Source organism: Malaclemys terrapin, chromosome 2 (assembly GCF_027887155.1).
Source record: "Malaclemys terrapin pileata isolate rMalTer1 chromosome 2, rMalTer1.hap1, whole genome shotgun sequence".
NCBI classification, from domain to species: Eukaryota; Metazoa; Chordata; order Testudines; family Emydidae; genus Malaclemys; species Malaclemys terrapin.
In genome coordinates this window covers 253,505,013-253,517,456 of record NC_071506.1, presented here as the reverse complement: position 1 = coordinate 253,517,456, position 12,444 = coordinate 253,505,013, and the positions used below count along the sequence as shown (strand labels likewise).

General features: G+C 40.9%; 1 protein-coding gene across 1 annotated transcript in view; it reads right to left on the bottom strand.

Moving 5' to 3' along the window:
* The window catches only part of GAD2 (glutamate decarboxylase 2), a 53,582-nt gene that overhangs the window by 23,999 nt on the left and 17,139 nt on the right, over nucleotides 1–12,444 (bottom strand). Inside the window, exon 8 of the mRNA XM_054020747.1 lies at nucleotides 1,137–1,216. Within this exon, the coding sequence (XP_053876722.1) occupies nucleotides 1,137–1,216 (80 nt within the window). The remainder of the gene's footprint in view (nucleotides 1–1,136; nucleotides 1,217–12,444) is intronic.

Sequence of the window (12,444 nt, the reverse complement as noted above, 5' to 3'; positions counted from 1 at the left end):
TTCCATTTAATCTGGAGCCATAAAACATTCAGTAGATTATAACAATGATATCCAATGGCTCCTAATGAAAGGCAATTTTTATTGAAGAACTCTCTGTAGAACTAGTGAGAAATTTTCCATTGAAGTTTTTTCTTTCCAACTAGAAAATGCAAGTTCCACAAGAACAGAAATTTCCATGATAAAATTTTGATTTTTGTTAGAATTTCAGTTGTCTGTCAGGAAATTTGGTTTGTTGAACTGAATCAAAATGTTGTGTTTGGGCACATTTGATATTAATCTGTGTCCACCTGAGGTGGTGTATTGTCTCATACGAGCTGCAGTTTGAGAGCTTCATGTCCTCATTCTCCTCCTTGGGCTGGGTACCCTTGCAGGACTACATTATACTCCCATTATACCCCACAGTTGTGTCCTATGGCTTTTCTGCCATGGTGCTTTATGAGAAATGTGGTCCAGCCAGGGAACCTACCTCATAAATGAAAATGGGGGCATGAGAATCACCGAATTACAACTCCTATGAGTTACTGATGGATATAGTTCCATGTTGAACTGAGTTGAAATAAGACATTTCAGCTCAGTTGGACAAACCAAAATGAAACATTTCTATTTGAGGATATAGAAATATTTAATTTTAAGCAAACCAAGGTATTTCACTATTTCTGAATCAGAATTTTAAGGGACTTTCCAGTCCATGAAAAACAAATATTAAAATATTTCCCATGGAATGAAAATTCTAGTTTTCAACCAGCTCTAGCTATCAGTTGTTGTAGAAGCTGTGATCAAAAGGCCAGAAGAAGTATAAGGGGCCTACCATAATCAAACATTGGCCCCCTGACCTGCCAGGCACTGCCCACTTGTCACCCCAAGACCCACCCCCCTGGGGTATTACTTCCAAGAGCAAGACGGACACATGACCGGCTCCAGTCATGATTGATGATTGATTTGATTGATAGTAGGCCCCTTATACTACTGCCAGTTCCTCAGTTGGTACAAATTGGTTTAAATCTACTGAAATTAGAGCTATGCTGATTTACACCAGCTGATGATCTGGCCCTACATGCTTTCTCTGTGTTCAGCCATTGCTTGTCCCCTCTCTTAGGGTGGCATTGTAAGGAGGTGTATATGGAATCTGTACTTACCTTTCGTCACATCTAATCAGAATCACACTATCTGTGCCAATCCCCAAGGCTGCAGCTCCCTTCTTCACAGAAAAGTGACTCTGAAAAAGCATATTTGTTGTTTTGTATTATTTCTAATTTTTTTATCCAATTTAAAGCAAAAAAACCTTGCACTCTTGGAGTGTCCTTGAAAAACTAACCCCATAGGAGCAATCATTTTATTCATGTAGTTTTTTTAGAAACGCATCTCTGTAACTTGAAATTTCACATCAGTACTCCCTCACTATTTGGAGCAAAATTCATAATTCTAAACTGATTTTACTCAAAATATTAAGAACAATATTGTAGCTGATTTCAGAGCCAAATTCTGCCCTCGATGCAAGCACACAACTTGCACTGAAATCAATGAGAGTTGCCTCTGTGCATTCCTCACTGAATTTGACTTACTGTATGTAGTCCCTTAGCTAAATGGAAGGTCAGTTCATTTAATATCAGAGGGGTAGCCGTGTTAGTCTGAATCTGTAAAAAGCAACAGAGGGTCCTGTGGCACCTTTGAGACTAACAGAAGTGCTGGGAGCATAAGCTTTCGTGGGTAAGAACCTCACTTCTTCAGATGCAAGTAATGGAAATCTCCAGAGGCAGGTATATATCAGTGTGGAGATAACGAGGTTAGTTCAATCAGGGAGGGTGAGGTGCTCTGCTAGCAGTTGAGGTGTGAACACCAAGGGAGGAGAAACTGTTTCTGTAGTTGGATAGCCATTCACAGTCTTTGTTTAATCCTGATCTGATGGTGTCAAATTTGCAAATGAACTGGAGCTCAGCAGTTTCTCTTTGGAGTCTGGTCCTGAAGTTTTTTTGCTGTAAGATGGCTACCTTTACATCTGATATTGTGTGGCCAGGGAGGTTGAAGTGTTCTCCTACAGGTTTTTGTATATTGCCTGTAGGAGAACACTTCAACCTCCCTGGCCACACAATATCAGATGTAAAGGTAGCCATCTTACAGCAAAAAAACTTCAGGACCAGACTCCAAAGAGAAACTGCTGAGCTCCAGTTCATTTGCAAATTTGACACCATCAGATCAGGATTAAACAAAGACTGTGAATGGCTATCCAACTACAGAAACAGTTTCTCCTCCCTTGGTGTTCACACCTCAACTGCTAGCAGAGCACCTCACCCTCCCTGATTGAACTAACCTCGTTATCTCCACACTGATATATACCTGCCTCTGGAGATTTCCATTACTTGCATCTGAAGAAGTGAGGTTCTTACCCACGAAAGCTTATGCTCCCAGCACTTCTGTTAGTCTCAAAGGTGCCACAGGACCCTCTGTTGCTTTCATTTAATATGTGACATCCCAAGTAAAGTGCTTCTGTTACGTGACCATTGGCCAGATAATATCGTAAGCCCAAAGAAAGACCTATAACTGAGGATAGGCAAAGATATGGGGCCTGATTCTGATTTCATGCCAGTGTAAATTAGTTGTAACTGCACTGGAGTAAATTGAGTTACAATAGTGTAAGATCAAACTCAGGAATGTTATTCTCACTGCATAGGATAAAAGTGGAAGTTATATGTTAGGAAAGTAGTTCAATCTAATTTTCCTCAGGAGTCAGGACTTGAATCCTGAATAAATGTTTGTTTGTAATTTGGGATTACAATTTAAGGAATTCAATCACATTTACTATAATCATAGTGTGATATTATATCAAACTGTACAGCCGAGAAAATGGTTTTGATTAACCTAAAATTGATTAATGACTCTGTCTGAAGTCTTACAGTTTTAACTACAGATCACTAAACTTTTTAAAAAGGAGTAAATACAACTTTCCTAGTGGAAATCCTCCATTGAATTCATGATTAGAAGAATTAGTTACGAATCTGTTTGCCATTTGGTGTACATTAACACTTGAATATTGATGGAAGTTATGTGCATACATAACATCATGTACTCATAAGTCGCTAACACTGACTAATCAAGCAGAGGGAACATATTTGTATAGTATACACCAGCATTAGTGTAGGGCAAAGCATAGAAACAAGGTAAAGAGGATACACTAGACTTTATCATGAAGTCATAGATGTTAGAGAAGGAAAAGACACTAGGGCCATTCCCCCTGCTCTCACAGGATTGCGTGAGTCCAGGGACAGACTACAGAAGAGAATTAATCACTAGCACTGCACAAAGCAATTGTTTGACCGCAGTTGTACTGCATACAGCAGAGTGCCATACAGAAGGATTTGAATACATTGGGAAAACAGGGAGTTGATGAGAAAATTGTTTACTATGATGCCCCATTCAAAGCACTTAAGCACACATACATGCTTAAGTGTTTTGACAAACTGAGCTCTAAATTGACTTAATTTAGAGGAAACAGAGGCAGAAAGGGACCCAGAAGTAATAGTGAGCAATGCCATGAAAGCAGGACTGCAGTGCCTGGCTGCAGCAAGAAGTGGGGTGATAGAATATAAGTGAGGGGAGAAATAACTCTGCCACTATGTAAAATAATGTCATTTCTCTAATTACAGCAGGAGCAGAAGTGACTATATGTAAGGTTGCACAATGGTTTCCATTTCAAAGTCTTGTTTTTCAGTCACTTGGAACTTTACCATTTCAGCTGAAGTTTTTCGTGCTTAGTTTCTGACCAAAGGTAATTTTTTGTAAAAAAAAGATTTTGAGCAACAAGAAGGTTTGAGCATAAGTGTTGTGCCCTTTTTGAGAGTTAAAAAAAATTCTTGAGACTTTTAACATCTTCAGTAACAAACAGCTGGGGATAGAGACTTGAAATCTGCTCTCATTTAGGAGAAATGCCTTTTCTGGGGAAAAGAAGTTTTGATTTGTCCAAGTTATGAATCTTTGAAGATTACATGTTGGGCATGTGCAATATATGTGGCAGGGCTTTTATCTTGCAAGCTTGAGAGGTGGAAATTGGGGATTCACCCTCTGCATGTATGTGGGACTAACAGGTAAAGAAAAAAATAAAGAAAACGTGTGCTCAGGGCATAAAATTTTCCATTTTGAAAAATAAATGGTTTTCTTAATCTTAGGGCTGACCTGTGCATCCTAAACATTCTCTTAACATAGCTATTTATGGAATAATGTATGTGTATGTTACATTAGGTGATCTAGTAAACTAATGAAAAAGTGCTGATTTTATGAAATAATTGATTTTTTGAAACCCTTAATTTTTTTCTCAAAGTTACATGAATAATTATATCAGTAGTGTCTTATCAGAGTCATACAATTGGCAGGATTACAACATGGGTTTTCTCCTATAGGATAATTTGTTTTCCTTCACTTATCAGACTCCTGGAATCAACAGTCTTTTATTAATTAGTTTGTTCTCTCTCCTCCGTCAAATGTAAGAAATTGACTCATTGGATTATACAATTGGGTAGAAAGAGGGCTTGCCTTTTCTGAAGACAATTCTAAGCAGAACAGAGATGTGTTTATTGCAAATATTTGTGAAGGATTTAATGAAAAAGATGCTGATAATACTATGAATTGCACTCAAAATGCAATTCTGCAGACCATCATAGTTAAGCATATCAAAATCACTTTTGAACCAACAAGTACTGAAGTTATAGATGGAGTATGAAAGCAGTTCTCTAGGATGCCTTGTGGCCTGGCGCCTCAACACATCAGCGCCACTCTTTGGTCAGACTCAGCATTGCACAGATTCTGCTCAGATGGGTAGGGCAGTCAGCCTGCCCTTCTTGTCTCAATCTCTATAGTGCTATTCCAGGGGCAGGGATGTTAATTTCTGTCCCACTGGAATGTACAGACTCCCCCTATGTTTGACAGGGATTAGCTGGTCTTTGTCCTCCAGGAACTTGGCTCTTACATCTCTGTTAAGAGGTAGGTAGGGGAACCCAGGCCCATCCAGTCCACTTGGTTCCAGCTCACGGCCCTTAACCCAGGCAGGATCAGTTCTCATCAATTCTCCTGCTGTACCCTGAGCTCCTTCCTATCGCCCTCGGTTCTGTAGGCTTCTCAGCCTGTGGCTCAGGTCATCCCTTCCTTGGGTTGTTGTCACTCTGGGGGCAGCGTCTCACCAGCTTGCTGACAGAACCTCCTTTCTCTGGACTGCTGGCTCCTCTGGCAGCTGCCCCACTCCTCTGCTTCTCAGCTCTTTTATTCTCCGAGCTGCGGTGAGGCTGCCAAACAGAACTAGCTGGCAGTTCCTGCATTAATTCCTGGGGTCTATACAGCTCATGGCAGGCCTATATTCCTAATGATGTAATAATATTTCTTGGTTAAACTAATTGATGAAACTTCCCCAGTGGTATGTGACTGCAATATACCAGCACTGCACACTGGTCAGCTATGCCAAAATCATGTATTAAGTTTTCCAGTCCTGTAATCTATGCTCTAGGTCCCCAGTTCAGCAAACCATCCCTATTCAGCAAACCACTTAAGCATGTTCTTAAAGTTAAGCATCTGTATAACTCCTTTTGACTTTAATGGGACTGAAGTACATGCTTGAAGTTTAGCACATGCTTAAGTGGTCTGATGAATAGGGATGGATTTAAGCATGTGCTTACAAGTTTGGCCCAGGAACCAAGCATGTAAATGCTGACTTCAGTGGGAGCTGAAGGTGCTCAGTACCTCCCAAAGGCACTCAGCATCTTCCAGGATCAGGCCTTAAGTGTTCTATGAATAGATGTTTGCATGTAATGCCACTCTATATACTGCCAGGGTCTGACTTGTCAAAACCATAGCTGAACTGAGTTATGCAAGTCATGCATGTTCTTTCCCACAGTTCTGTCGTCTCTTTCGTGAAAGGGTAAATGGTGTTCAATCCAGTAAACATAACACAGTTCTGCTCAGCATTGTACCCCTCTCTGTCACAATTCTGTACTCTTTTTTCATGCAATCCTTAATGTGCATGTTAAGAAACACACCCGAATGTTCTTCGCTAGGTCAGTAAAGGGTGAGCTTTATTCCTGCAGATTCCTGGATCCACTTTTGATTTAGGGCTGGATTGTGGGTGCTTCAGGCACGGCTTCACAAGATGGATCAACAAGCTGCTTTCCATCCCTTGTGCAGTTGCACAAGTACACGCATCGCAGGTTCGCAGCAGCCCCTTGGAAGCAGGGAGGAGGTCGTGCCGTGGCTGACCAGAGAAAGCAGTTTCCTCCTTCTGCCCATGTGGCAGGAGTAGCAGCGGGAAGGGTTGTTTTCACTGAGGCAGTCTCCCCAGCACCTCTCTTGAGGCAATGTGGTCATGCGCACTCCAGCCATAGAGCCCTGTGATAATGCAGCTGGGAATCCACTAAGAGGCTATTGACACAATGAACCTTAGCACAAAATCCTGAGCACAGGAAGATTCTGTTGATCTTTACACAGATTAGAGGGGAACTGTAAGGGTGTCAAAATACTGGTAGTTCATTAACAATTCCTAAATCCAGCAATTACGTTACCAATTTAAGAAAATCATTGATTTCATCCATCCAGTTATATACCTACATATACGTTACATGTGTGTTATGTGAAAAGACACCTATATGTTATATAGTATAATATATCGGTTATATAGGAAAGGGCTAAAGAACTGGAGACGTGGCATTAAATGTAATTCATTGGCTTTAAAGTCAATGGCATTACAGAAAGGATGAATTTGGCTCATTGTTCTACACTGGATAAAATGGAATTGCTCCCGTAACTCTTCTATCTAGTAGAAAATAAAATCTCTCATTATATTAGCATTGAGTTAGAGTGTTGCTGGGTTCTGTGTGGCCATGAAGGGAAGAGGGAGTGAGACCCACCCCTATCCATGTGGCAATGCGGAAGCTATCCAGATCTTGGGTTCTGTCATGGGCTGGGGAGAGCAGGGGCTGACTGCCTGATATGCCCCTCTGAGAAAATATGGGTTAGGAAGGTGGAAGAGAGATTGGAAGTAGGCACAGCCATGCTTCCACCCTCCTTATACCCCTGGGCAGTGGAGCTGGCTGGACATGAGGTGAGGGAGTGTGCTGTATCCGGTAATGGGCTGACAAAGCACACTGCTCACTTTGGTGTGACACCCCATTAACAGGAAGAAAAGCCCTGCCTTCCAGAAAGTGTTATGGAGGGCAACAAAGATAACCCCAGGCCTGAAGAATTGAGGTTACAAGGAAAAACTGAAGAAGCTGAAGTTATTTCTCACAGGTGACCGACTTTGAGATAGCTTCGCAAGGGATTCCAGATGTATGAGATACTTATGTTTTATGCCAGCAAGGGATTAAAGTTGCGTGAAGAAGGGTTCAAGAGAAACCTAGATTTGTTTCTTGAAAGGGAAGTGTTTTAAATGTAATGGTGAAAAGCAGGAAGGGTAGAGTACTATTTATGCTAAGTTATTAGGGTAGATTATTATCCAACATAAAATGGGCCTGTTCAGCTAGGAGATACTTTCCTCTTTCTAAAATTTCTTAGGCTGTTTGGAATAACTTTTTTGTCTTCATCATCTTTTGTGCCCTTTTTTTTTATATTGAACTTTGCAGTGTAGGAAGCACGATACACATTTATGAGAGAATCAGGCCCTTCCAAAAAATGAAGAATTGAAATCATTCTGCTAATTAGATTTAAAGGTTCATTAACAATTTCGGTGACACTGAAATATATGGTGACCTATTCTTATCTTACATTATCCCTGCTTTAATATATATATGATTATGACACTCAATCTTCTGGCATATTTTATGGCTTAATAAATCATTATCTCCTAATTAGGGATGTCTGAAACTGAAGAGAAAAAAAAACGTATAATGTTGTGATCCCCAATGCTCATGTCTTTTCTGCTTAGGGGGAAATTCATAAATAAGCTTTGTGAAGGGAATTAACTGGGTGGGGAATTAACTCCCAGACTCTGGGCAGGCTGGACAGCCTATCAGATAGAAGAGTGTCATTGTCCCTCTGTGATCTCTATATAGAGACTCTGGGACGTGGCTCCTGTGTAAGTGCGGGGCCTCATCCCCTACAATTTCTCCACCTTAGCCTATTTGATGGAGACACCCTACATGGCACAAAAGGTACGAAGAAGCTTCCCTCTGCAGTTCCACCCAGGATTTAAATGGAGTGGAGGGCCTTATGTGGGCTCTCTGCACCAGGGTGACTCACTGTAAATGTCTAATAGCAAACCGTAGCATTTATTGCAATTATCTATCAAAATGGAATCCTTCCAGGGTATGTGCATGCTGGTTATAGTCACATCAATGTTCTAAACACACTGACGTAAGATATGTGTCTTTGCGTGGTGTTATATTTGCTGCTGGTAGAAGGTTAGCAGGTATTTTGTTAATGTTAGGGGAGAATAAGTTATAATTCTGTGTCTCTGCCTGACATGCAAATGTTTCTACCTTTTACATTTCAAACAATTTATCTGCACACAGCCTTCCTCATGCAACAAAGTCCAAGGCTTTGGTTTTCTTTGGTTTATTTGTGGAATGCTCCAAGGGAAAAATTGTACAGGTCTTAAAATGAAACCAAGCAATCAAAGCTGGAGCTGTTGGCAAGAAGGCCCCAATCCTGCAATCTGATCTGAGTATGAGTGGACTCCTATGTCCATATGTAGCCCTGTTTACTTCAGTTGGACTCTGTGCTGGTATACGATGTAAATCCATTGATTTAAATGGAGTTATTCCTCAATCAAGCCCACCAACTTTTCGAATCCTTGTGTATGAGGTAATCAAAAAAGAAATGCTAATCAGAGAGTTAAAATTGATCTCAATTTCTATGTTGGGAACAAAGCTACTTTTCTTTAGATGGTGGAAAATAGAACCTCTGCCCGCTTCCTCTGCATGATTAGAGGAGTAACTACTCTGCCATGGATTTAGTGGAGAAACTATCCCTGTTAGGAATAACTTCATACTGTAGGGCACCAAATGAAAACCCTAGTCTCCAGTATCCTCAAATCTCTCCCTAAAAACACCATCATGTACGTGTTACCTCTGGGAGCCTTATCCATGGGGCAGGGCCTGGAAAACTATCTCCTAGGCAGAGCTGGGTGAAGAAAAACAATTCCATTTCATGACAATATTTGAGATTTGGAAATTTGTTTTCATTACACTGGAATGAAACCAAAACTTTTAGAATGTTTTTGTGAAACAAAACTGTATCAAAATGTCCATTTTTGGATCAAAAAGGTTGATTTCTCCCTCTCTGGAAGTGACCATTTTGCACCTCAGAAACTTTCTGGCAAAAGCTTTGTCAAAATTGCTAGAACACTGCCAAGTGTTTCAGCTTTGACAAAGAATCATTTTTCAGCCAAAAAAAAAAAAAAAAGCATTTAGTAGAAAATGTTTTGAACAGCTCCATCCCTAGGGTTTTCATTACAGTGCGAACTTTGGTCCTCATTACAATTAATTGATGTAATTAGGGCTATAACCACATGGGCTGCTCCCAAGTATGTGACAGGAAATTCCATGACTCCTACAACCTACAAATTTGACTATTTGGAGCACGAGGTGAGCTCTGCCCCCATGCAAAAGTGCTGGTGGGTGGCAGAGGAAGGGCAGGAGATTGACCTCCACTAAAATCAGCAGATCTACATGGATCTGAAGGATGTGCAGAAGCTAGGGATATTCTGGAGGCACTGTGCCTCCACATTGGCTCCCAGCCTCCTGTTGGCTCCCTCCGGGCCCCTGAGCCATGTTGCCTGTCATTACTCTAGCTGTCACTTTTCCTTGAGTCCTTCGTGAGCAGAGTGGAATGGGGCAGCAAGTAAGTTGACACTTAGCACTGTCTTACCCTCCAAACTCTTGCAGGCTTGGAGAAGAGGAGATGATGTGGAGGCAGCACTCTCCTTCTGTCACCCATGCCCAGACATGGCTGCTTTTTATCCCTGTAACCCTAGGAGGAGACCCTATAGCCCTTAATTATAGCTCAAGCCCACAGAGTAAGTGAAAGTCTTTTAGGGCCTAAACTTGCAGTCCTTGAGGATCTCTAAGGTTTTGGGGATGCAGGGAATGCAGGCTGAGATCCTAGGCCATGCGTTGCTCCATGACCTGATTTAACAAATAATCTAGCTGGATTTCATACCCTTCTTAAAACTGATTTTGCATTATGTGGAACAAAGAAGGACATTTACTTCATACTCTTAAATCATTGTAATGGCTGAGAGCCTAGGATTGATCTCACTTTACATTAGTGTAATTCTATTGAAATCAATGGAACGAACATGGTGTGAAGCCAATGTGAATGAGCATAGAACAGTCCAGAGGTGTTTATCTTTAGCATCTGTTTTCTTTATCCTTCTACTATTTGGTTGAATAATGGGAAATACCATTAACTTGGGTTTTTTCGCTGTAACTTTTTATTTTTGTATTCAGAGCCCAGTGATTTTCAGATCAAAAGTTTTACATTTAAACATGTGTAACTGAAAAATGAATTTGGCCCAAAGTTACAATATAAGGTGCAACTGCGAGGCTATCCAGACCCATGCGCAAAATGAGAACAGTAACAATTTGCTTTGGAGTGTGCACCAAATATACACCTGGGACAAGATCTACAGGACCAGGCATTTCATGTCCAGTTCAGCTTAGAGTGGGTTGGGGGAGGAGGGGAAACCTGATCCTGAAGTGACAGTCCAGTTCCAAGGAGCAATTTCTAGAAACCAAAGGGCTACTCTAAGTTGTGCCAAATGGCAAGGACCTCAGGGGATCGTTCTGGCACATGGGAATTGAACACAAAGGTGTTCTGGGCATCCCCCCTTTCCTTAGCCTATGCAATGCTCCCTATACTACGTATGGAAACACCTTAGCTAACACTTAAAGCAGTGTTCAGTCTGCTCTTCATTGCCAGAACAGCTCAAAGCAGATGTAATGGGACCAAGGAAGTGGCTCTAAGTCTTGGATTTTCATTGGGTTTTCAAAGTTATATAAAAATGGAATATAATGGGTGACATCCATGATTTTTACCTATGAAGGATCTATTTACAAAGTCTGCTCTCTCTTACACCAGACTCAAACCAGCATCATTGACTTGAAGGGAGTTACTCCACATCTAGTGCAAATGAGATCAGCATTTGGCTCTAGAAAGCTGTGCCAGTAAATAAATAACATGACATTTAGCCCTGGTGTAAGCAAGTGCATCTTAATGGAGCTATACCAGGGCTGAATTTGACCCATAAAGTTGTAAGTTAGCTATAGCAGTGTCCTAAATGGTGGGATGGAATAGAAGTGATGCAGAGTCAGAGGTACACCTCTGCCCCGATATAACGTGACCCGATATAACACGAATTCGGATATAACGCGGTAAAGCGGCGCTCTGGGGGGGGGCAGGGCTGCGCACTCCGGCAAATCAAAGCAAGTTCGATATAATGTGGTTTCACCTATAACGCGGTAAGATTTTTTGGCTCCCGAGGACAGCGTTATATCGGGGTAGAGGTGTATGTCATAATATTGTACAGAATACAAAGGCTCTTCTAACTGAAGCATACACTAGATGGCTGAATATTCGTTGGCTCAAGGGGCCAGACTGTGATTTCAGTGTAAACATGGAGTAACTCCAAGAAGGTAACAATGGAGGTATTCCAAATTTACATAGGTGAAAATGGGAACTGACTCTGCTGCTTGTGCTGATATTATTGTCTTGGATTTGCTCCTGTTGGATTTTTACTTTTTCCCTGACGCATCATCTTTATTCACCTAAAGATATACAGCAATTTTATACCTGGGTTCACTATTCCATCATAAACACAAAGAGAGGGCTGATAACGCAAAGTGTATGGAATGCTCGCCTTGTAGTCACACTGCTTGGTAATGGCATGTTGCTGAATCAGAGAGAAGCTAACATCAGGTTGAATTGTATTACATGGACAAGAAGGCCAGTTGGGTGTGCTAACTGACATCCAAAAATCCCCCTGTCAGTTCTGCTGCTGAACAACACTTCTATTCTAAATAGGATTATGCTGCTGGGGCTATGATATTTCTGGAACAGTTTCTATTATACTTTAAAATAAATAAATAAAGCACCCAAACCTGCAAGCTTTGTGTAACGAATTAAGGGTTAGAGGACACAAATAACTCAGTTTCATCAAGCAATATCCTAAGGGCAAATTATTGGATATTTTGTGGGAAACTATAGTTCACAGGGTAGTTTGATCCCTGGAAACTGGGATTCTGCATTGTTATCAGTGTTTTTGCAGCTGTTTTGTGGAAGGGGCAATAACTGTAATTTAAGATCATTTAATGAATATAACTATCAGCTCTCAGGGATTATATTACATACTTGACAACACACTTGACTTTGAAATACATTTTAGTCACTTTAAGTAGCAATATTCCTGTCCCTTAGCATAAAATCTCAATGATGTTAAGACTCATTTCATTATTTTGAGAATGTTAGTAAGAT